This window comes from Mytilinidion resinicola, assembly GCF_010093595.1.
Source record: "Mytilinidion resinicola strain CBS 304.34 unplaced genomic scaffold BDZ99scaffold_17, whole genome shotgun sequence".
NCBI lineage: Eukaryota > Fungi > Ascomycota > Dothideomycetes > Mytilinidiales > Mytilinidiaceae > Mytilinidion > Mytilinidion resinicola.
In genome coordinates, this window is record NW_022985453.1 from 363,502 (window position 1) to 387,207 (window position 23,706).

General features: G+C 52.3%; 9 protein-coding genes across 9 annotated transcripts; 3 read left to right on the forward strand and 6 right to left on the reverse strand.

Annotated features, from left to right (window-relative positions):
* Positions 1-296: 296 nt before the first annotated feature.
* On the forward strand, positions 297-2,332 carry BDZ99DRAFT_539133 (uncharacterized protein; the record flags this gene model as incomplete). The annotated part of the gene is made up of 4 exons (XM_033726662.1): positions 297-804; positions 918-1,353; positions 1,425-1,487; positions 1,761-2,332. The coding sequence occupies 4 exons, from the start codon at positions 297-299 to the stop codon at positions 2,326-2,328; spliced, it is 1,575 nt and encodes a 524-aa protein (XP_033572840.1). The 3' UTR covers positions 2,329-2,332.
* A 684-nt stretch (positions 2,333-3,016) lies between these two features.
* Positions 3,017-3,792, reverse strand: BDZ99DRAFT_479902 (uncharacterized protein; the record flags this gene model as incomplete). Its single annotated transcript, XM_033722291.1, has 2 exons — positions 3,017-3,368; positions 3,401-3,792. 2 exons carry the CDS (start codon positions 3,790-3,792, stop codon positions 3,017-3,019), a joined length of 744 nt encoding a protein of 247 aa, XP_033572841.1.
* Positions 3,793-5,194: 1,402 nt separating this feature from the next.
* Positions 5,195-6,594, reverse strand: BDZ99DRAFT_466217 (alkanesulfonate monooxygenase). The gene has a single exon (XM_033720721.1). It carries the CDS (start codon positions 6,520-6,522, stop codon positions 5,356-5,358), a length of 1,167 nt encoding a protein of 388 aa, XP_033572842.1. The 5' UTR covers positions 6,523-6,594; the 3' UTR covers positions 5,195-5,355.
* A 560-nt stretch (positions 6,595-7,154) lies between these two features.
* On the reverse strand, positions 7,155-8,480 carry BDZ99DRAFT_501463 (uncharacterized protein; the record flags this gene model as incomplete). Its single annotated transcript, XM_033723814.1, has 2 exons — positions 7,155-7,342; positions 7,403-8,480. 2 exons carry the CDS (start codon positions 8,478-8,480, stop codon positions 7,269-7,271), a joined length of 1,152 nt encoding a protein of 383 aa, XP_033572843.1. The 3' UTR covers positions 7,155-7,268.
* Positions 8,481-8,812: 332 nt separating this feature from the next.
* On the reverse strand, positions 8,813-10,399 carry BDZ99DRAFT_466218 (uncharacterized protein). The gene is made up of 3 exons (XM_033720722.1): positions 9,443-10,399; positions 9,326-9,385; positions 8,813-9,260 (listed from the first exon to the last, which is right to left on the reverse strand). Exons 1-3 carry the CDS (start codon positions 10,198-10,200, stop codon positions 9,035-9,037), a joined length of 1,044 nt encoding a protein of 347 aa, XP_033572844.1. The 5' UTR covers positions 10,201-10,399; the 3' UTR covers positions 8,813-9,034.
* A 2,537-nt stretch (positions 10,400-12,936) lies between these two features.
* On the forward strand, positions 12,937-14,364 carry BDZ99DRAFT_539136 (uncharacterized protein; the record flags this gene model as incomplete). The annotated part of the gene is made up of 2 exons (XM_033726663.1): positions 12,937-13,234; positions 13,294-14,364. 2 exons carry the CDS (start codon positions 12,937-12,939, stop codon positions 14,145-14,147), a joined length of 1,152 nt encoding a protein of 383 aa, XP_033572845.1. The 3' UTR covers positions 14,148-14,364.
* Positions 14,365-15,471, reverse strand: BDZ99DRAFT_539138 (uncharacterized protein; the record flags this gene model as incomplete). The annotated part of the gene is made up of 1 exon (XM_033726664.1): positions 14,365-15,471. One exon carries the CDS (start codon positions 15,469-15,471, stop codon positions 14,587-14,589), a length of 885 nt encoding a protein of 294 aa, XP_033572846.1. The 3' UTR covers positions 14,365-14,586.
* Positions 15,472-18,172: 2,701 nt separating this feature from the next.
* On the forward strand, positions 18,173-18,904 carry BDZ99DRAFT_395133 (kinase-like protein; the record flags this gene model as incomplete). The annotated part of the gene is made up of 1 exon (XM_033715934.1): positions 18,173-18,904. A coding segment is annotated over one exon (732 nt), but the record flags the coding sequence as incomplete, so codon positions are not given.
* Positions 18,905-21,718: 2,814 nt separating this feature from the next.
* On the reverse strand, positions 21,719-23,642 carry BDZ99DRAFT_479909 (uncharacterized protein; the record flags this gene model as incomplete). Its single annotated transcript, XM_033722292.1, has 5 exons — positions 21,719-22,781; positions 22,949-23,076; positions 23,153-23,275; positions 23,335-23,406; positions 23,460-23,642. The coding sequence occupies 5 exons, from the start codon at positions 23,640-23,642 to the stop codon at positions 21,719-21,721; spliced, it is 1,569 nt and encodes a 522-aa protein (XP_033572848.1).
* Between the last annotated feature and the right edge of the window lie 64 nt (positions 23,643-23,706).

Consider the following 23,706-nt stretch of genomic DNA (forward strand, 5'->3'; position numbering starts at 1 on the left):
TGGTAAACTTTACATCCAATATTACGACATGTAGTCGCCTTTCCCAACGCAGAATAACCTCACCCTGCCACATCTCCCAGCGTCACCTTTTCACGGCCATCGTGTGTCGAAGATCAGCCTTCGAGCGTCATATCTTGTCTCCCAGCATCTGACTAGCTTCCGCCCGCGCACAAAGCTCATTCTCTTTTCGAACGAGCGACCACACTATTGTACAATCCCCCTCGCACCGCTAGAGCGCGCACACTGTGAGAGGGAAATTATGCTTTGGCAAGTAAAGCGTTAACTTTACCTCACTGATGCCGAACCCTTACCGCCTGGCCAGTATAACGGCCAACAAATACTATAACAACAATGGTTACTTCGATGCTATATGGGGTGGCTACGATGGCGATTATATTGACAGGGCGACCAGACGTGAACTGCGAGACGTAGTGTACGAGCAGGAAGAAGAAATCGAGAAGAAGGAGGATCGGATTGAGGAGCTGAAGGAGTCCCGCCACAATTTAGCCCAGAGCTTCAAGGAATTTGGTCAGGAAAAGAAGCGCGAAAACGACGATCACACGGCCCAATTGAAGCAGCAACACCCGAATGAAAAGCTCCAGTTGAACTCCCAAGTGAGCACGCTTCAGCAACTCCTTGGGGACGCACGATCCAGGCTAGCCGCGACGGATATCGGCTCAAGTCCATCCACAAGCACCGCAAAGCCCGCTTTATCTCGCGTTGCCATTGGTGGCGCCGCAACTTCCCGCCGCGAGCCAAACAATGGGACAATCACCACGCCGTTCAAACCTTTCGTCGAGAAAGGTGGTCTATTTGCATTCCAGCACTATCAATCCATCACTTTCCAGGACAAATATTGGTCCCACTCTTTCGAGGAGTTGAGACTTGTCGATTATGCCAGAGCAGACGTTACGCAGAAACCTTTGGCTCCAGCAGCGGATTCACTAAGTCGGCCTCGGAGGTTGAAGCTGAGCAGTTGCAGATAAAGGTTGGCGAAGTGCAGTCTGAGTTGAACCGAGTAGTCATCAGTCTTGGGGAACAAGTCGAGCAGAAAGAAATTGATCTCACGGAGACAAGGGCACAACTGGACACTCTCCAAGCTCAGTTCAACGGAATGGTGACCAGATATATCAAAGAGGTTGAACAGAAGGATTCGGATGCCGCAGCCCTCAAAGCCAAGTACAAAGACGCTCTGACTGACCTGAAGAAACTACGGGAGCGTGGCTCGGAAATGCGCGCCAACGCGGAAGCTCAGGGACTGTCGAGAAGGCAGTACGTGCGCAGCTGGAGAAGACGATGGAAATACTTGAGGAGTGCCGAGCGAGAGACGGCATGGCTTTGGGTAATGTCATGGTAAGTGAGGTGCTCATACGACGTCTATTAGTGTCGAAGTAATCGAGGTATAGAGCACTGATCAACTCCAGGAGCCATACGCAGCGATGCCTGCAGCAGTGGAGCATGCAAAAAAACACCTTCGACGCCACATGGTGAGTGAATGTAGCTTAACTTAACGGTGGGTGAGGTGATGCAGGCTGCCATAGTGACAAATGCACAAGTACCAGGCATGCGGTCCGACAAACTTCCGCTAGTGAAACGGAAAGCTTACCTCCAATGTTATCACCTCTTGTCTCGCGTGCATAGCCTTCCGTCCCGCACCTTTGCTCTAGCACTGCAGCTCCTACCGTTTAATCATCGTCATCTCACCATGGTTCAGCTCTACTATAAGTCCTATTCGAAGCCCGGTAATTGAACGCTGATAGGAAGGAAAAGATGGTGCGCTCATGCGATCCCGATTCGTACTGTTCCACAGCACGCTGGCCACCTGATTACCGTACACGTCCACTATCGAAGCTGCGCCTCAATAAGAATGCAGTGGAGGCATATATCACAGGAAGTCGCGGGCAAGAGGAACCACACACGCCACTTAAGCAAGCTTACATGAACCGAGCAACCAGACGCAGGCTCTATGACACCAGCAGAGAACTCGAGGAACGTCTCTATGAAAATGATGACAAGGATTTCGAACTCAAGGAGAAAGTTCAAGTGCTTACCGAAGCATTCACGGACAAGTTAGATGACATGTGGGACAAGATAGCCAATCTGGAAGAAGACCTTGAAGATGCGAAATATCTGGCGAAGGAGTACAAAGCTTCCTCAAAGACACTCGAAAGAGAGGTTCCTCAACTGCGCTCAAAAGCAGAGGTCAAAGCAGAGATTGATGAGGGACTTCTTCATACCCTCGAAAAGATTAAACTACGATTTGCTGATGAGAGTAGGAAGAACTCAGAGCCCTGGGACACAGACTACAGAGAAGCGATAGAGGAATGATGGCAATTCACGACTAATTACAACAGAAACATGATTGATAGTGCATACGTATCAGCCTTTCTTTCTGAACTTGTATATACAGCAAAAGACATAAGTTTAGGCACTTCTTGCAACTGCTTGGGCTACACCAATAGGCTTTTAACACTCCAAATACGGTGTAAAGGCCAACGTAATGGATATTAGACTACCTTTTGACGAAGCTAATAACTGCTAGCTGGGGAATTATTTACAGTGGCGTCGATGAAGCAAGAATGGAGTCGAAGCAGTAGTATACCTATGTGCCTAAAATTTTGAACTAGAAATGTATGTTCATCATGAGATAAGTTGACGGACCTGCCAATTTGGGGGTTTCTGGGAATAAATTGCACGATTTGCATTGGATGTATTGAACTATGCCTGACGGTATCATGACGATAGAGAACTAGCGTCGCGAGGGTTTCTCAATGGCAAGTCTACGCCTTTCATATTGCTCGAGCCGCAATCTTGGGAGAAAACCCTCTTCTGGCACTGTCTAAACACACAGATCTACCTTCTTGAAACCTAGGTATTCAGGTCCCCTCTCTTTCCACCACTTTTTCTCCTTACGGACCTCATGCTCATGCAAACGCACCCAGAGTGGCTTTTGCGAGCATATCGACCCCTCCCTACCATTCCGCGGTCTGGGTTTCCTCACCCTGTGGTTCTCTGGTCACTCATAGCTCACCACATCAACCCATTGCTTTATCTCCTCCACTTCCGTGCCCAGCACTCTACGCATAGAGACGTCGATCTGACTCTGACAGCCGCAGATTCGCACTCTCTTTGACCCAGCCCACTTCGTCTGCTCGCATGTCATGTGCGCCGCATCCGATATCCACCCCCCCTGCGTGGGCGTGAAGTCTCCCTCATCCGCTAACCGCAGGTGCCATCTCACACACGACGGGCCGCCAACCTCGCCGTGCGTGCAGCGGCCCTCCTCTGAGCGCCACCACTTCAGCGAGTCACTGTTCCTCGCTTCAGACAGCTTGCTGACGAGGTCCTGAATCTCAGGATCCTGCACGCTAAGGTGCGGACAGAGCGGCAGATGCTGCACCATATACGCATTCCACGTTTGATCAACTGCACCTTGTCCAACTGTGAAACCTCGGGGTCGAACTCATTCAGCGGGAAGAATCCAGCCCGCTGCGCGAAGACTTGGGAGAGGCGCTGGGATGTCTGGTGCAATAGGAGTTTGGTGTACGGCGAGAGATAGGCGCCGACCATTAGCAAGATTTCGTCCGGAAGTTGGTTAGCAGGTATCGCGGCGTTGTAAGTAGCTGCGTTTTGTTGGTCGAAATACCATGCTGGTTTTATTACACGCTGGAGGGGGCTTGGGCTTTTGGAGGCTGTGCGTTCTTGCGGCGATGTCTGCGGGGTGCGGTATGTGCCTGGTTTGATGCGATGAGAGACGAGCCGGCAGAGTCTTTGGAAGACGCGTCTTAGCATGTTGGGACGAGCTTTGGGCGGGGTATCAGGTCAGTCCTAGTGGTAGGAGTTAGGATTAGGAGGAATTGGCAGAATTGGAAGGCCTCAGTAGGCGCGAAATGGAGATGTGGGAGGTTTGACGTACTGACGTTGTATCGGACATAGCTACCACATGAACGCCTAGAATCTCGTGTTTGCTGATAAGTGTTAAAGCTCTAGGGTTGTAAGATCGAGTTTAGGGACGCAGTTAAAGAGGTGATGGTGTAGTTTTTAGTAGTTTGTGCGATGTCATATAATTTAGTTCATTGTGTGAAGCGTGACGTGTTGCCCAGCATCTCATCTAGGGTACCAATAATCATACCGTGGTAAAGATACTAGCATACCATGGGACGAATCAAGCCTTAGAGGAACTAGAAGTGGAAGTAGCTCACGGGACACGGTCGCGGTACGTAGCGCAAATATTAGACCGAATGGAACTATCACGTGCTATCCACGTGCATACACGACGAACGTCTTCCCTACCATGCACTCAGTACAAGAGCCAGGCCTCCAAGCAAAGTGTCTGCTCTCCAGAGATTCTTCGATCATAGAGGGTTTGAACTGGAGCAAAGCAAACCATCCATGGCTGTCGATCAACTCTACCAGAGCCCCTGCCCTATGGGACCTGGAATGAGTTTCTTGGAGCGCTGGAGCTGCGTGAAGATCACATCCCAAGCTCGAGAACGGTGGTGATTAGTACGTACTAGACGAGATAGAGGCCAGCATCGTCATCTGAGACTACGCGCTCACCCCATTCAAACCTTCGATACCTCCTTTTACACCCACAGCTAGCAATACAGCCATGACCCGCAGTAGCGATGCGTTTTGTACATCTAGCCATCACGCTGCTGAGCCTCCGAAGTTGCTCATTATGGTATTTCCTGAGCCGTTTGATCAAAAATCAAGCCTCCGAGGATGTCTCTGAGCGAGGGAGATATCGAGAGGTAGGCGAGAGGAGGATTTATACTTCAAAGGTAGAGAAAAGGATCTAAAGCACGTGGAATTTGCGTATTCACGTGCTTAGAAGTTATGCACTTGAAATTAGGGGACAGTCTATGAGCTAGCACCAGGGGCCAAAAGACCAAAATCACGGATATACCATTGCTTGAGTGCCACTTTTGAATGGTGGAAAATACTGCTAGGAGCAGCCCTGCTGCTTTAAAGCCCGCTATGTAAGAGTCAGCTTGGGAATTACGTTACGGAAGTTTCGCATCACTCGTTAGGTTTAGTAACCCCGCAGGAGCTCAGAGGAACCCAAGAATCGACAAATGAGTATACAAGGACTTTTAGTCAATCACTATAGCTGGAGTCTGCTATATAGATAAGTTTTCGTATAAATATTGAACAGGCTGAAGCATTGAAAGTTGTTATGGTGTACAGGCGTGCCAAATATGTATATATTCATTTACTACATAATAGAAAGAGCACAACATTTCAGATATTTAGGATCCTTGACAGGCATCATGTTGCCGCTTCGATCGGCCTGTGCGTCAAAGCATCAACCACTTGTCGCGTCTGCTACTTAGTGAAGCACGCCTCTTGAATTCAACCATCGACGATGGCGGTCGTCTCTCCACCTTGCTTGGAAACAGCGGCCTCTCCCTCTTGCTTGGAAACAGCCCCCTCTCGCCTTGCCAGCTCTGCACGAACTCGAGGAAGCACATAACGCCCATAATCAATGGCATCGTTCAGGTTGTCATAGCCGCGAATGGAGATGAGCTCACAGCCCAGATCAACATAGTCGAGAATCGAGTCCGCAACAGTCTGGTAGGAACCAACTAGCGCTGTCGACGCGCCGCGTGCACCAGTTGCTGTGACAGTCGGATACCAAAGCGCGCGGTCTTGCACCTCGCCGCGCTTCGCGATCTCGAGCAGACGCTGCGAGCCCACGTTCTGTGGCGCTGTACCAGTGGCAGCTAGAGGTATGATACTTTTTCCAGCTGCTTGGTTGCCCTTCAGAGCATCGAGCGTACGATGGGCCTTCTCCCACGCGAGATCATCCGTCTCCGCAGTGATGGGTCGGAACGTCACCCAGATCCGTGGGCGGTCAGATGCAGGACGGCCAGCCTTGTCGGCCGCGGCGTATATCTTGTCGATCTGGTCCTTGGTCTCCTTTAGCGGCTCGCCCCAGAGCCCGAAGATGTCGGCCAGGGCGCCACCGACTCGATACGCCTCGTCCGACGAACCGCCCACAGACACGGGGATGGTCCCATTGACTGGCCGCACGCGGTTGCTGTGCTGCTTGAACTGATAGTGCTTGCCATTCCAGTCGAATGGCTCTGCTGACTCCCACGCGCGGCGGAGAATACGGATGTATTCTTCCAGGCGCTCATAACGCTGCGCCTTGTCGAGGAAGTCGCCTTCTCTAGCCTGCTCAGCATCGCTGCCGCCGGCGATGAAGTGAACAACGGCACGGCCTTTGCTGAGCTGGTCGAGAGTTGCCAGCGCCTTCGCCGCAACGGTCGGGTACACGGTGTTTGGTCGAAGAGCAATGATAACCTTGAGCTTCTTGGTCGCCGCGGCAATGGTAGCACCCATCGTCCATGGATCGAATCCGCCGGAATCATACGGCTGCAGCGTGTAGTCGAAGTCGTAATCATCTAGTGCTCGAGCATACCGAACCAGGTAATCCGGATCCACGGACGGACTCGGAAGGGGACTGAGCTCCGTGGATGCGTTTGGGAACGCTAGACTAATGAATTCAGTAGGCATCGTAGACGATGTTTCGGGGTTTCTGAAGGAAGAAAGAAGAAGAGAGCCAGATAAGGCCGCGATATACTTAGGTAGTGTCATTGGGTTGGTAATCCCCTGCATTGCGACAAATGCTGCAGAATCACGTCTTCCCGATGTCGGCCCGAACGATAAGATCTACAGTTAGATGTTCAGACGGTAGATATATGATTTATCTATTCGTACGGCTACGAACTATCTATTTTTTAGTGTTGCGTCACTATCAAGGAAATATCTGTGTATCAATCCCTTCATACGCTGGCGTTCCCAGTGATTACATAAGCTATGCTGTGCCAGATGGCCAATTGCTAGGATAAACGGCTAGTCCCCATTTTGGCGCATCCTTATCGATAGCTGTGAGCGCAAATCAACGTGCGAAGGAATAGGTGAGGTGAAACGCGTGTGATAAACAGTGCAAAGTGATCAAACTTGAATCTGAACTGGGCCGGAGGTTATTTTGCTTACATACGTTTTGTTACGGTGCTAACTGAAAGGGGGCGTTTGGGCGTATTGGGTCGCGGTTACAGTACACTTATTTGCCACTACTTGTGGTACTCCCTCTGGGCTTTTGCGGCTCCGAACACAGTTTCACGTGTCATGTAGTGCAAATCTGACAGCATTTGGACCGAATAATTACCTGCTATGCTGAGCTAATCCTAAGAGCCGTATCGAGAGAACAGTATCAAAGCCCGAGCAGAGGTATCCCCGGGTGCTCAAACGTATGACCGTTAGAGCCAAGTCAGCTTGGCCTTGCTCTTCTTCTGTAACTGGGCTATTCCATCGCGGCTATTAATGTTATTGACTGGACGAAATATTAGCTTCGAGTTCGGCCAGGACTCATCACAAAGGAGAAGAAACTTACATATCATCCCTGCCGAAATACCACCCCAGCACCACAGCGACGCCCACAGGAACCGCGCGAGGGTGCTACAATTCAGAAGAACTCCCGGAACCCACGTCTTCACCCAGGACCATGGCATCACCCCGCGTGCCACACTGCAAAGTATCCACAACCAGACATGCGACGTGACAGCCCAGACGAGCAGCAGCGCCCCCATTAATGCGAGGTAGTGGTGCACACGGCGCCAACTGAAGCAGCCCAGGCGCAGCTGCGTGAACTCCCGCATCTCGCACATCGCGTCCACAAGATCTCCCATCCGCAGACCGTCGGGGGTTTCAAGCACCGCTTCCGTGTCCCAGCGGATAATGAACGGAGCGGTAGGGAGCCACCAGACGTCGAGGTCGCGCCGGCCTCGCATAGTAACCTTTGTGACTTCTGGGAGAGAAACGACTGTGTCGCGCCAGCTCGCGGTCGTCAGGTCCAGATCGCCTGCCAGCGTCGGGAGCGGTAGACGACCAAGGAATGAGAGCAAGAGCGAGCCGTCGTCTTGGAGGGACCAGCAAACATTGCTCCGCTCCACCGCCCCGACATAGCGCCTCGCGCGCCGCACAACCCAGGGTCGTCGCTGGCGGACTTCGGGGCGTGTCAGGATCGCGTTCAGGTTGTTCGGGGACGGGATCTGGTGGTTGGCCCAGACGCCGCAGATGCGGCACACGCCGTTGCGGAGGTCGGACGGCTGAGAGTCGTGGGTTGTGAACTCGGTGAGAGATTCACGGTAGCGGATGCGACGCTTCCAGAGATCGTGCTGGACTGTGGGGGAGGTTTCGATGGCATTGTTCCATTCTTTGCAGATGCGCTTGTATTGGAGGACTTGTGGGGTGCCTATTTGGCAGAGGATGAGATCGAAGAGCTCAGGGCTGTTGAGGACGGCGTCGCGTACTTCTGTTGATTCTTCGCGGTAGAAGAGTTTGGCGAGAAGTTGTCGTAGCGCGGTATAGGCGGCCGACCAAAAGACTTGGAGAGCATGTCGGACAATGATGTTGGCTTCATGGCTGGGTTCCGGCATTTGGAGGTGAGGAGGGGCCCGTGGAAATTCCATGGTGGTGGTTCGAGGTGTAGTGTGGTATGGCGGAAGTCGTTGAAGACTTTGAAGTCAGAAGGAGAAGGCGGACGGCTTTTGGGCAGCAAGCGCGTGTGAAACATGGTGATTCGCCGATCCAAACAAAGCGAACCATGGGTGAATGTGAGACACATCCGAAGGGGAGCAAGCAAACCGAGTGTCTTACATTGATTAAAAGGACCCCCCAATATATGCAAAGGCACGAAAGGGACGTATATTGATGAAATGCAAGATGAAAGCCTTTGGTGCGAGTCACGTGTTTGCGCGACCTCTTATCTGATGCCTGAAGGCACGATGACATTTACTGACTCGAGGTTTGACATTAGGATTTCCACGGTTCAGGAATGAGGCGGTGCTGCTGTGGCTGATGTCAGTGGTTGTGCATCGGATTTACCCCAGCTCAACCTGCAGGCGGGAAGCTCCCGAAAGTACGGAAAAAGCAATGCCTTCGCCAATTACACTGTGTAATAGGTTACCATACTGAATGTATAGAGTTAGCTCGAAATTTCTTATTATGCTGTCAAAAATCCTCGTCACACAAAAATAGCTGTGCTCAAAACCTCCCTCTGCGCTCTCCGATTCTGCCCTCGTTTGCTCTGGGTCGCACCAGCATCCATGCTGTTGATCCGGAGGTAGTTGGTCATGATGTAACCCCAGCTGAATTCGCCTTCTCCTGGCACTGCGATAATTATGTAATGTCCAGCCAGGATTGCGATGTCCCCGATTTGAACTTCATCGGCACGGCTGGCTTCGTCGACGCTGTTACTCATCAGTCAGCATCATAGAGATGAAAGGAGTATATCCATGCTCAAGGATTTTCTTACGGTTGAAGAGGCGCCACGAGGAATTTGGCAGGATGTTGGGAAAGGGTGACTTCAATCATTCTGAATGCTAGTTAGCGCTATACGATGCGAAGGTACGGCAATAAGAAGAAAACACACTCATTTGAAATCCAGTTGGCGCGGGTAACGGTGAATTGCTTCCCATCGACATGCAAGCGACCGTTGGTAATTCTCGCTTGGTAATCTTGCCAATTCGTGGGATCCGTAGGGCCGTTTGCGCCAGGGTAGATGACCTTGACGATAGGCTCATCCGAAAAGTCCTCATCCTCATCAATTCGATGCCGCATATTCTCCGAATGATCGATCTTGTTTCTCACTTTCTCCAACTCGCTGCGGATCTTTTTGCGCTCCGTGCTGTCGACTTTGTATTCGAAGTCATCCATGCCGCGCTCGAAGTGCCGGACCATAGCTTTGATCTTTCGGTTATGGGTGCCCATGATCCTGATCGCGTCTTTCTTAGTAATCTTCCGGCCTTCGAGTTTGTACGCTATGGCAAGCATATCTTGATTCAGGAGCGCACAATTCTTCGTCAGTCTTCCAGGGCCAAGTTGCTCCTCCGCTAGCGCCAGCTCAACGGTCTTTTCTTTTCTTGCTGTTTTACTCAATTTACGAGCTAGCGCGCCTACTGCTCCTTTGCCGTTCTTCGTCGACGTTAACCACCAGTTGATTCTCCGTATGACTGCATTGAGCATCGATATGGCCTCGTTCATCGAATCGTTTAGAACGACTTCCTCGATTTCAAGGTCGTATAGGCGGCCATTAAGGCGGGCCTGGCGGGTGTTGAAGATCCCGGCGTTCATGCAGGTGATGCGTTCGAGGTCACTGCTGTCGATGGTGTAGGTGTCGCCGTTGGTCATCTCAACGGTGACTTCTTTTAGGCTGGCTTCAGGGTGTAGATCGACCGGTGGAATTTCGTTAAATGTCCTGGATTTGGGTCCTGCGTATTGGAGACTGTTGAAGACACTGGAGGACCTGAAGCCATCTTCCGGCCACTTGACGACCCACGAAAACTGGCTACTTCCGAGGTCTCCTACGGTACCGGGAAGAAGATATCCTTGGCCTAGGATGCGGTGAACGAAAGTGTTCCAGTAATGGGCGTGCAGGTTCTCTTGAATGGGTTCGTTCAAACGGTACCCTTCGTAGGCAGGCACCATTGCCTTCAAGAAGACTTTCGAGTTGATGGACATGAGCGGCATGACCTTCATGAATAGAAGCTCCAGATGCTGGCGATTCGCCTTTAAACCATATGTAGACTCCAAGAACTCCGCAATCTCAGCCAAGTCATCGTCGTTGAGCAGCGACAGAAGAAGGACAATCATCTGAAGGAAACGAGGTTTGATGAAATTCTGGGCGGTTGTTGAGTCCGAAGAATTTCCAGGTTCCAGCGAGTTGTAGTACGCAGCACTGAGCGATATGGTCTCACTAATGCCTTTGCTTGTTGTAATTGTCTGGAAGTATGAGCCGTTGTTGATGCCGTACCTCGTGTTCTTGGAGTGTATAATGCTGGTTCTTGTCGACATGCGGAAGAGTATTGGGCTCCGGACGCAAAGACGGCGAGCGTCTTCGATCATCGTGTCAAGGAGCTTTCTGGTGTCGTCAAAAGACATGTCTGGTCCACCTCGATGGATTAAGTTTCGGTAATTTACGATGAGTCCGACCAGCGAGCTTCCATCGACCTCAATCAGTGTACTCTCGATGTCCCACTCTGCGCGTCGATCTCGGAGATCATTAACAATGTACACTTCGTTGCTGTCTATATTTACAGCCTCATAATCTCTTCCCCGGACCGTAAGGCTTTTCGTGGAGCTTACTAGCGGTCTGCTTCCATCCCTGGCCTTTTGTAGAACTCGTGTTCGGGCTCTCTCCGCGATCCGGGATGTTTGGTCCTTTTGCACGACAGCTAGATCCTGAAGGACTTCATATGTGGACAGGAGGAGTCCAGCTGTATGTACTCTCCAGTAAGAGTCCTTCTGATCAGGCTTCCGGCCAGTCATGTCTTGCTGTTCAAGACGATTGACCTGCGGTTTATCCGCTCCAGGCATGAAGGTCAGTCCTACTTTGAGAGTGATTGCTGCTTCATGAAATTCCGCTGTAGGCTGACCTTCGATCCAAGTCTGCACTATTCGTTTATCCGCTTTCTTCTCAAGGAGTCGTATCATCATGTCCGTCTCTTCAGGCGGCAGCTGTTTATTTGCAATTCCATCCCATACGAGATGTCTAGCAACTAAGGCATCTTGGTCTCTATGACGATCCACTCGCGATGCGCTGGATATTATTTCGCGGCCTCCAGTAGGCCTGACAATGACAGACTCGAGTCCGTTCATGGATGCCGGCCCGTGGGCTTCTGGGTCGCTGTCAGAAGACATATTGTCCCCGTCGTTGAAGGTGTTGCGAGGAGTCGAGCGAGTCGAGCCTTGCTCGGTTGAAGGAACTGGTGGTGGTGGTCGTGATGGAGGTAGTAAGGATCGCGGATGTGCCATCTGAACCTTGTAAGCAACGAAGAGAAGAGAGCGTGGTCTCTCTCTAACTTGCCCTACTATGAATATAACCGACCAAATAGCCTACAAATATAAAGGCAGCTGCTGTGAGGGAAGCGACCATAAAGACTATGGAGATCAGGCTATGAAATAGCAGACGGTAGGCATCGGGCTTTCATATGACCGGCCGCTGGGCTTGCTTGGGGGCCACGGGCCTTCTTGCCTGACCTCTGCCTGAGCACGCCGATTGGAGCGTCCGGTCCGAAAAGCGTGGCCATGCAACGCCGGGGAGACATGCAAGAGAGTGTGGTCAGTCTTCATTGGTCAGCCTCGTCGAAGGTGCATATGGAAGAGGTCGGATGATTTTGACTTCGCCATCATTCTGTGCATTCGGCAGCACATCAAGTCTGAGAAATCTGCCTCATCGCAGGAAGGTAAAGAGAAAGGATCAGATAGAGACTACGATGGAAAGAAGCGGGCATCTGTTCGTTTCACCAGGCTTTCGCATTGTCCAGCCTTGTCTTCGAGGAGTGTAGAACGGCCCATTTTCGGCTTCGACTCGCTCATGAAGCTCAGCATGGAGAGAACGCCGTCTCTGGATGACATATCTCTTGTTTGAGTGCGGGGAGTATGGCGGTTACCTGGACTGGTGGCCGCAGTGTTCAGCCTTGTTGATGTGAGGTTGAAAGTCGAGAGCGAGGAAGCGAGGCGAAGCAGGGGGCTTGGGCCTTGGCTGTAAAGGGGATAGCGGTATTGGTGGCTGTCTCAACACCATGCTGCCTTGCGCGGGGCATCCACTCACACAGCATCGCGAAAATGGCTGTCTGCAAGGCTGAGATTTCCATCCTCTTACTGGCCTCACCTTCCGCCGCCAGCCGTACGCGAGAAGAGATTGTCATTTGCCATGGACGCCACCAAAGTCGCAGTCTATTCGCCCTCATGGGGCCTGCCGCTCCATCGCATTCGCGCCTAGTACGCCTTGCTCAGCCTGCTCTTGCTTGGGAACCTTGAAAGAGCCGCCTAGCCATCCGCATTGCGTAAAACCCCGAGAAATGCAATAAAAGGCTGTGAAACTCTAGCTCGCGATGACAGTCACTTGCTCCGTAACCAAAAGAAATGCCGATGTCTCTTTCACTATTGCTATCGCTACTAGCCCTATCTAATGCCGTGCATTCTCAAGGCCAAGGTACCTGCTATACGCCGCAAGGAGTTCCAACCGACGGACAACAAGCTTGCAACCCCTACCAGCAAGTCTCCTCGTGCTGCCCCTCAGGCACGACGTGTTTCTCGAATCAACTATGTATTTTGACGGATCCAGAGGAGGTCAGCGACACCCTGCCTCTTGGGGCTGTTCTGCGCGGAAGTTGTACTAATCCACTATGGAGCAACTCGATCTGCGGAAGCTTTTGCCTAGGTAAGTACATTATGGGAGCTTATTGCATGGAAAGGCCGTCAGGCTGACTGAATTTCAAGGTAATGGGGACAATGGATCTATCACGTCTTGCGGGAATCAGCAATATTGTTGTCAATCGGGTATTAGTGACGGGTCCTGCGATTGCGATACTGGCAAAGGCATCTTCTCGTTAGCGGACGGGGTCGCGCAGACCATCATCGGCGTTAGCGGGCTCGAAGCTACGACAATACCACCGGTTTCGCGAGCGTCTAGTAAGGCTATCGCTTCCACTACCGCAAGCAGTGTTACCGCTACATCTTCCTCTAAAAGCCCGACCACTTTAGCTTCATCCACTCAACGCTCGTCCTCACATGCCTCTCCTACGGCTACGGCTACCGCTACCGAGAGCTCTCCGTCACAAACCTCCCCAGCCGCAGCTCCCTCACTAGTCCATACCACTCGCTTCAAGATAGGCCTTGGGGTCGGACTCGGTGTGGGGATTCCCATTCTCATATCAATTGGTATCTTGATCTGGTGGTGGCTTAGCCATCATAACAAACGCAACCCTCCGCCCAATCGTAGCCCATACGACACAAACTCCGATACCCACCCAGACGATCCTCGTTTGCCGAACGTTTCACAGCCAGACACCGCCCCAAATCCCAACCCGTATGACTTGGACGGCTCTGCGGTGGGTAGTTACCGATCTCCGGTCGCTACTCCACCTCCGCAAGCGCGTCCTGGGCAGTCCCGCGACGTGCTCGGTACAGCGCCTACTAACAACCCATACGAGAGCACCTACTCCCTGCGGTCACGTGCTGGTGATACTGCTGCCAATCCGTACCCGAATCTTTATGGGCCGCCTCAGCATTTAGAGAGGGTAGGAGAGACGTCGGTGCCGCAAGGAGGGATAGAGTTAAACCGATATGCATGATCTGGAATGCAAGGATCATATATGGCTTTTGATAAGGACATATCATGGTGTTTGACGTAGTGGGAATATTCAAGGGCTCCCGTTGCCCGTACTATTTCTTTCAATGTCAAATGAATGTCGCTTTTCTGGCCCTCGGGGATCACCTCACGCTTGCTTCACAGGGATGCATGTGGGCAAAATCAGTCTATCATATCAATATGAGAAGTCATTTTCGGAGTCGTCCTTACTGATTGGAACAAGGCTTCCACGAAAACAAAGCGGACGCAATCAATGCGAAAGACCGAAGTTCTTAGCGCTGGCGCTTAATAAGCCTCTTTTCCAGCTCGTTCCAGATTTCCAACTCTGACTCTGTTTCTGAGATTCTAGCTTTTTTGAAGAAATTAGTCCGCTTCTCTTCCTTCTAGTGTGCTATTTTTTGGGACGTCTTTTCAACCTCAGACTAAAGATTTAGCGCAGATCTGATATCTTCGTATTCCATCATCAAGGCAAGGATCGCGTCGGTAGCAGCATTCCCAAGCCAAAAATGTGGGGCGTGCTTGACAAGATCCACGCATCTCTGTCGGAGGTCGTATCCAAACCACTGATTTTTGACTGTCCCATCCACAATCTGATTGGCTAGGTCCGTAGAATTGTAAGTTCCGGTCTCCAGAGGGTGATTGTGCAGAGATTGCACCAAATTCCCGACTTTGACTTGTGGTGTCTTGTCCAGAAATATCGCGACATGACAATCCGGGTCTGAGCCTTTTGTCGGATTGTTGTATTCGTTTTTGATCAGGTCTTCAGCAGAGAGCCCTCGCTCTCGGACGCTCTTGGAGATATCGTCGTGCCTCTTCAGTCTTTCGTCCACATGTCCATATGTTTTAGCACGGATAGATCCTAGGCCTAACTCATTCTCCGCCACGGCCAAGGAGAAAATCTGGGCTAGCATATCTGCCAACTTCTCATTGTCAGGCTTGCTTGCGGGCTTTGCAGGACGTCGAGAGGGCTTCTGCTCCACGTATAACTCCGATGTACCGGATTTTGGCATTATTTTCATCTTTTGGTTTGAAGGCTGGCGGAATCTCTGCTCCAAATTCTTGTCCGGAAAGCCAGCGTTTTCACCTGGATCCCTATCATCTTCAGTCCCTTCCCCTTGCAAAGCTGCCACGCCATCATCTGTCCTGTAGGCTCCAGTGGCCTCCGCACCTGCTCCCTCGTTCCGGGCAATATGAGCGCTCTCGCCAGGCAGGGTATCCACGCCCACACCATCGTGTCGAGGATTATTAGCACTGTCACCCCGCGCAGCCTCCGCGCCCACTCTGGCATACCCAGAGTTGCGTGTCATTCCCTCCCTCAAACTCTAGTTTTTCCCGATCCGCATTCTAGCCTTGAAGAAGAGCGGTCCTATCCTGGTGGATATAAACTTGCGCAAATTTCAAGGCATTCTCAATGTTTCCGTTATGCTGATCGAGTGTATACGCTGTTTCGGTATCGATCTCCTTTACCAGTTGAAGTAAAAGGGCGACTATCCCACTGACCCCACTACCCAGGGCGTAGGTTCCGTCTGGCAATGACGGCACAATGGCCGGGGTGGTCTTGTTGACTTGCTTGCTCTGGGCGACGGCGGTGCTGCCGCTCGCTTCCGCATGCGCTGTCTGGTTGTCGGATTCCGGGTTTGGTCCTTTTGACCCGACATGTTGTGCTTTTGGGGATAGCTATGGAGTTGAGGGGTCTGGTGTGGATCCGTCGTCGTATTACTTCTGCTCTGGTTTTCGGGAATAAGTCGAGAGTCTGGAGGATGCTGATGAGATTTATAGCTAGGTTACTGAGACTATAAGTACAGGAAATTGTTTGGTTTGTTCGTATCGTACATGCTTCCGGGAGGCTCTAGACATAGCAATCTTATTGATTGCCCTCACGGCGGCGTTTTCCCTGGAGTGAACTAGATTCCTGGAGAGCTTGTGGTGCTCAAAGAAGCCACTCGCAGGAACTTCTAGTTTCAAAACTTAAGTCAGTACGCTAAATGGTGTTGGTCAGGGGTGGACGTCCCAATACTTGGAGAATGGAAGGTTTCGATCACGAAAGACGAGACGACATATACGCTGGATGCGCTATATCTGTTGCTGAGGACAATGAGCTCAACTCTTTAGTGTTTATGAATAACATCTCGACAGATCTCAAGAGCCTATGGCTCGAATATAATGAATTCGCTACTCATCTCCTTCCGTATCTTCAACGTTGACCCTCACTCCACTTCCGCGACCACGGACAAATTCTCTCTTCACATGCTCTCACGACAACCTAACACTCTGGTCTCGTTCCTGTTTGATCCTGGCATCTCGCCCTCGAGCATCTAAAGCGTCTTCATCCACATTTTCGCTGGCGGACTCCTCTGGCGGGTATCCCGACACCCTCCCATCCCTCCCCGGCATTCGAAACCCTCTCCGCTCATTCAATCACGACTCCGCCAGCATCTTTTTGTCCCACAGCGCATAATCCCTCTCCAGTAGTTGTATCCTCGCTAAGTTCTGGTGGCGCTGGAAGGGCGCATATTTCGCGTGTCGGTCGATCCTTCGAACTTCATCAAGTCGGTATCTGATCAAAGGATCGATAGGAAAGCCGTCGCCTCGGTATGGCGGTACTCTAGAGCATTTTTTATATCTTTTTTGAGATCACGGCGCTGGACGCCCCAGTCTCTATCATCTTCGGAGATTTCCTCGTCGATGGGAGGACCGTTGAAGAAGTTAAAGCTGCTAGAAGTTTGAGGCGATGGGCTGCTGGATCGGCTTTGATGGGCGGTCGCTTTGGGCCTGCTAGTAGAGTGCTTTAGTTTCGCAGGTGTGTTACCGTTCATTGTCGGTGTTTTGGAAGTCAAAGAGGTGCACACTAAACAGAATAATGTACTAATGCTATGCGAATGGACTCTATTTGCTTTATCAATGCTGTATTGGTTTGCTACACTAACCCCCGCAGGCTTCGCCCAGTTTCCCTCCGGTTAGAACTCTTACTTGTCGCCATATTCGAGTATTTACGAGAATAAAATGGATCTCAAGAGATACCGAAATATTCAAAGAGGCTCTTCCGCTATATAGAAAACATGTGACATGGTGTTCCACAAGGCTGAAGGAATCGGCCCCCATATGCAGCCAAGCAACTTGGGGTCAAGCTTCGTGTTCTCCGTCTCGACCGCGCGGGGTGTCTCTCCGAACCAGGCTTCTTATAGGGCAGCGATTACAACAGCTGCAGGACGTGCATGGTTCATCGACGCGTAATGCGCTTTTGGCACAAACGCCGACTTAGCTTCCTTCAGCCTTCTTAACCACGGAAGAGCCCCGCAACCTGCCGCAATTGCGCCCATGATTTCCTTTCGACCCGGCTGCGGTTCAGCCTGATCTTTTGCGACCGGCGACGATGGCTGGGTATAGCCCTCACCAGTATTCTCCACAGGAGTATGATCCCTTCGTGCCGGAGACTCAGCGGTTTCAGGATGCGGAATCGACGGCGACGATTGCGGCTGCGGGCGTCCGGGGAGCACCACTTCAACCACAGCCTTACCCGCACTCCGGTAGCCCTATTGCAGCGCCTAGATCTAACAATCCGTTCAATCCTTTCTTCCGCAGCGCTTCTGCTTCTCCTCAATCGGCTTACCAAGGCGCTGCTACCCCTTCACCAATATCGCCGTGGCCGTCAATGATGGCGAGCCCGCGAGTCGCTCCTTTAGAGCGCCAGAAATCACTGGGGAATTACTTTGCCATAGAAGAAGTGCCACGGACCATCTACACCGATCAGGAGTTTGCAGACATTGCGAGACTGCTTAAGGACACGGCCCGCGAGCCCTGGAGCCGGATACCTCGAATCTATACGGTGTTGAGGTTGATTGGACAGGTTCCTGCGATTGAGACCTTTTTGGACCTTGGAATGAATGATCTATGGCTTCCGTTTCATATATCGCAGTTGCCGAAGTCAATGCCGACATACCATCGCGAGAGGTTCATTCAGTCTCAGGCTATGGTTTTGTAAGCTTCATTTATTCTTGCTCTGACGAAATGGCCGCTCACGATTCATGCAGGACCAAAGCAGTCGATCTCGAGAACGGGAACCTGAAAAAGCACACTCATTTCCGGCAAGGCGAGCCCTTCCCCTTTGATGTCGGCGATAAGCTTGGAGAAGGCGGATATGCGTCCGTGGATAAAGTCTATAGCTCCCTTAGCGGCCGTACCTATGCCCGTAAGAGGTTCCGGAGAACTAAAGCGAATCCAAGCGAGGTTCAAAGCTTCATGACCGAGCTGCAGGTCTTGAAACGCATCAATCATCAACATTGCGTGGAGCTAGTTGCTAGCTACACTGACTCTAAGTACTTCGGACTCCTCATCTCTCCCGTGGCCGATTACAATTTGTCGGCATTCTACGGCGTTGTTGCGGGTAATGAAGAAAATCAGAAGATACTGCGTAGTTTCTTCGGTTGCCTGGCGCACTCATTGCACTTCCTGCACCAGAACAAGATACGGCATCGAGATATCAAGCCGGAGAACATTCTTGTTAAGGGGTCCGCGGTGTACCTCGCAGATTTTGGGATATCATTGGACTGGGAGAACCTTTCTCGCAGCACCACGACCGAAGACTCCGGCAAATCATGGACCTATTGTGCGCCCGAAGTCGCGCACTATGAGAAACGAAACTCATCCTCTGATATCTGGTCCCTGGGCTGCGTGTTCTTGGAGATGTTGACAATCCTCAAAGGCTTCACTGTCCATGACCTCCGAGACGTATTACGCAAACATTCCGGTCGGCCAAGGTTCTATGAGAATGTTGACGTCGCTATGGACTGGGCTGAGCAACTCAAGGGATATGGTGTTGAATCCGACAATGAGGCGGTACGTTGGATTCGCGAAATGGTCGTCATTGATCCTGAGAGGCGTGCCACGGCGGAGACATTGTCCGTGTTGATCGCAACGTTTGGAAGAACGATTAAGAGCAGGAAGGAACCGAACCGGTTTTGTGGCAATTGCTGCTCTCATGATCACGATATGGAATCCTCTTCAGAGGCGGCATCGGATGATGATGTGTGGGCGAGGGATTTTTCTGTGGATGATACTACGCCTGGTACATCGCCACCTGGAACGGATCCTTCGAAGGTGCAAGTTACGGCGGAGCAAAGCATAGTCGCTCAAGCGGGTTTGCAGGAGCCCCATCAATCGAGTGCGGTGCCTCATCTAGGGAGTTCGCAACTAGCTGATCCCATTGCAAACGAGGATAGGACAGCGGATTACTATCGTCAGTACCGCAACTTACAGCAACTACCGAGCTCCAAGCCTGAAGCTGCGGAACCCAAGCCTGAAGCAGGGGTTACTGACGATTCGCAACGATCCGAAGAATCTCAGCCGGATGGTCCTGTTGAGCAGACCCCACTCCCTCGACCGGGTAAGACCAAGTGGGAGTCCCGTCAGCGGGACTTGACGCCTGATATCGAGAATTTGCAACTTGCTGATTCCGACACGAACGAGTCCAGCAGACTCGATACAAACCATGGTCCCCATCAAACACTTGGAGCAGCCGATCCTAAGCACACAGAGGAGTTCTTCGCCGCAGCAGAAGCGGCGGCTGCAGCAATGGAGAAGGACCTGGAATCCGGTCTTGTCACTGAAGAAGATACACCATCAAACCAGTCTACAGCTAAACTTGTTACCCAGCAAACGCGAGAGAACAAAGAATCCGAGTCGGATACAGTGATGTCCAAAGCCTTGCTGGAACACAGAAATACCGTTCGCAGACAGCTCCTTGACGAGGTGACCAGCAGCCTCCAACAATGGCCATTCTCGGATTTCAAAAGCCGGCTCCCTGCCATATCGTATGAGAGCTGGCACAAACCCGCTGATTTCCTAGCATCCATCAAGTCGGACGTCGTATTCATGGAGTACCTCCGATCATCCGACACCTCCCAATTCGACCGATTCAAGTCCGCAGAGGTCAATGACCTAGCCTCTATCATGTACCTCCTCCTCCTCAACGGTATGGACGCCAACAACCCCTCCTTCAAGGAAACCGCCACCGACTACCGCGGCTGCATGCCCCTAATGTGGACCCTGCACCCGAAATGGTCCTCCCTCCCCTCCCGCAACTCCATCGCCAAACTCCTCATCGGCTTCGGCGCCGACCTGGACGCCAAGCTCGAAGACGGCCGCGACCCCCTCACCCGCACCTCGGGCGAGGGCAACATCGAGATGCTGAAGATCCTCCTCGACCTGGGCTGCCGCCCCGACCTGATCCACAGCACGGGCGTGCACGCCGTCTTCTTCGCCGCCACCAACGGCCAAGCCGCCGCCCTGCGCATCCTGCTCGACCACGGCGTGCCCATGAAAACCATCGACCACGAAAACAACCAGTTCATGACGCCCCTCGCCGCGGCCGCCGCGCAGGGCCACGTCGACGTCGTCAAGATCCTGCTCGCGCGCGGCGCCAATCACCGCCGCGGGCTGTTCACCAGCCCGCTGCTGAACGCGGCGAAAAACGGCCACGAGGACGTCGTGCGCTACCTCTTGCAGAACGGGTACTACGACGGGGCGATCGACGAGTGCCACAAGGGGCAGTTCAGGCTCATGACGGCGCTGCACATCGCCGCGCAGTTCGGGCACCATGGGGTCGCGAATCTGCTGCTGGATAAGGGCGCGAATCATCGGCTGGTGGATGGGGGCGGGTTCACGCCGCTGCATATTGCGGCGACGAAGGGGCATCATTTAGTCGTCGAGGTGCTGATTAACCACGGCGCGAGCTATAGGGTGACAACGACTGGGGGGTTCACGCCGAGTATTGATGCGGCGAGTAATGGGCATCTGAAGGTGATACAGGTGCTGTGTGAGAACGGGATGGGGGCGGATGAGGGGAAGTCGTTTCTGACGGGGGATTGGCGGCCGATTCATTGCGCGGCGATTGCGGGACATCCCGAGGTAGTGAAGTATTTGATCCGTAAGGGGGCGGATCCGACGAGGCGGATTGTGGGGGGGTTTTTTGGGAGTGGGATGATTCAGGGGGCGACGCCGTTGAATTTGGCGAAGAAGGGGGGGCACAGGGATATTTATAAGATACTGGAGAAGGCGATTAAGGAGAGGAAGAAGGGGAGGTAGGGGTGGGTATCACGGGCGTTTGTTTGGTTTTTTGGCTTCTACTGCGCGTATATCAGCTCTTCTAAGGCACCACTTGGAATAATGAATGTTAATTTCTCTAGCTACGGCTAATGCAAACTGAATCCGCTGAATCAGTGTGTTCTGTGTCGTGTTTTGGCGAAGTAGCAGAAATCTCATCTGCACTTCAGCTTCCTGTCCATCCACTTCAAATTAGTGCCCTCCAACCTGTTCGGAGAGAGAGCCTCTAAATCTGCAAGCTATCCATCCAGAGTTCTCCCTGCAACTTTCATTCGCTCAATCGTCCCTTACATTATTATCATGGCTGTCAGAGCAGTCATGCGGACCCCACAATATCGAATGCCTCGTCCACTGGAACCAACTATACAACCTGATTAGCGTTCGATAAAAACAAAGCGTAGCAAGTATATCACTTACTACTTCCTCCATGCTTCAAGCCACAATTAGTGCTCACTAGTATCCAGAAGTTCTACCACTAGAACCGCCGCTCTGTCCTGCTTCTTCTGTCTCGTTCTCAGGCGTCGTCACCGCCGCGAACGTCGCTCGAAGCTTCTGACAAGCCCTCACTTCTTCTTCGCTTGGTGGGCTGGAATCGCCGAGAGCGGAGGACGACCTAGCAGAAGACCTAGAAGCTGGCCCTGCACTTCCGGCTCCTAAGCTACGACGTGCTGGCTTGTGGGGACGCGTGGGTGCTTGATCGCGCCCCGCCGCCGTGAGAGCTCGCGGCGCACTCTCCGAACCTGCAAGACGGGGACGGGTAGGCAGTCGTTCATCTCTGGAGTGTGCGGGTGCTTTCCTTTTCGGCGACGTGTTCTGGGTAGTGCTGAGGGTGAGGACACTCTTTCTACCGCTACGAATGCTCATATGTTTCCTATCGGGGGAAAAGTGAGGCTGCGGGCGAGTCTTCCCGTTTGCGACGTCGTGTTGTGTTGGAAGAGCGCTGAGTGCGCTGTGAGTGCGCGGGGCCGGGGACGGGCCTCGAGAGAGTGGAGCTTGCAGAGAGTTTTGGTGGCTATCACGCCGTGCGAAGGAAGTGGGTGGCCGTGCAGGAATATCATTATCTTCATCATTGCTCTCATAGCTCTCGTCTTCGTCGTCTGGGTCTCCCCCGTATTGAGCAAACCAATCGTTGGCGATGCCCATGGCCCTACTGAGAGGCAAAGAAAGAAGCAGCTGCTGAGTTGCTTCAACCACCTCCTTACACTGCTGATTGATGTCATCTGGTAGAATTCCAAGAGGAGTTGGTACGCCGTGCCGGAAGTTGGAGAGGACGGCGCGGGCAACGTCCTCCGGCAGGCTCTCCAGAAGATTGTTGATGCCCAAGAACACGCGGCCCATCTTGGGTCCGCGCATCAAGGGCGGTGGAGCGGGTGTTGGAGTCGGCAGGTCGCTGGCTAGGAGGGGCGGGTTTGACAATGGCGATGGCACGATTGTGCGATGCTTCGACATTCGAATAGGGACCGCAGGAGGAGCCTCCATAACTGTCGCGGCGTGTAATGACAGAAGGTTGAGTGTTCTGGAAAGCGGCCGTTGTTGTTAGAAGCTGTAGATGTCTACCAAAGCGCAGGGAAGCGAAGTTCAGGGACGTTTGTGGATACTAGTGGGTCCCGTGACATCACACTGAAGCGGACATCATATTGTCAATGTCAATTAAGGGTGCACCAGCCGATAGCAGGCCAATACCGTCGCCCTCCTGGCTGTCTTTTATGAAGCCTTCTAAATCTATAACCCATCCGCTCAGAACTTCCCTTCGAATCTTCCAACCCCCTGTAGTCACGCGCACTGATATCACAGCTGTTAAAACGCTCACACTGAATCCATGATACTCATACCCTCGTTCAATCATTAACTTTCCACCAGTCGCCCTTCAGGACCCTCTCAACCTACCGTCCATCCACTCAAAATTTCTATCAGAATCTCGCAACCCGGCATAGTTCCTCGCATCTTTATCATAGCTGCCAGTACCGCCAAACCGAGCCCACGATACTCATGCCCTTGTTCGCCGGAACTCTCTAGTCAATTTAATTAGCTAGGCGTATACTGAATATAGGATCATACGTGCAACTTACGCTGACCACTCCGTCATCTTTGAAGTCCAAGTCGGCGGCGGTTGAGGGAATGGGAGGGAGCACTGGTGTCCACTGAAAGGTCAACAAGACGTAAAAAGGAATGCTAAGCGGACTGCGTGGGATACCTTTGGCCAGTAACCGACTGCTCTTGGAGGAGCTTGGAGGTCTACGAGGTGCCTCCGCGCTCTCTGCTTGACCTTGGGGTTCCTCAGCAGCGCCTTGCGTGCCCGCGCGAGTTTCGCGGCCGCGGCGGCCTTCTCCTCCTTGACGTATGTAGTTTGGACGAATTGGCCTTGCTCTGCCTCCATGGCTGCAATTGTGATGAGAATTTGGTGAGTTTTGTGGAATTTGGAGATTCGTCGCGATTGGTGT

Bases quoted from the DNA above. Each gene is read 5' to 3' on its own strand.
- BDZ99DRAFT_466217 (XM_033720721.1), bottom strand. From the start codon at position 6,522: ATGCCTACTGAATTCATTAGTCTAGCGTTCCCAAACGCATCCACGGAG.
- BDZ99DRAFT_466218 (XM_033720722.1), bottom strand. From the start codon at position 10,200: ATGACCAACGGCGACACCTACACCATCGACAGCAGTGACCTCGAACGC. The intron at 9,386-9,442 runs GTGTGTTTTCTT...ACTAGCATTCAG, and splicing joins GCCAACTGGATTTCAAATGA to AATGATTGAAGTCACCCTTT. The intron at 9,261-9,325 runs GTAAGAAAATCC...GATGAGTAACAG, and splicing joins CTCGTGGCGCCTCTTCAACC to CGTCGACGAAGCCAGCCGTG.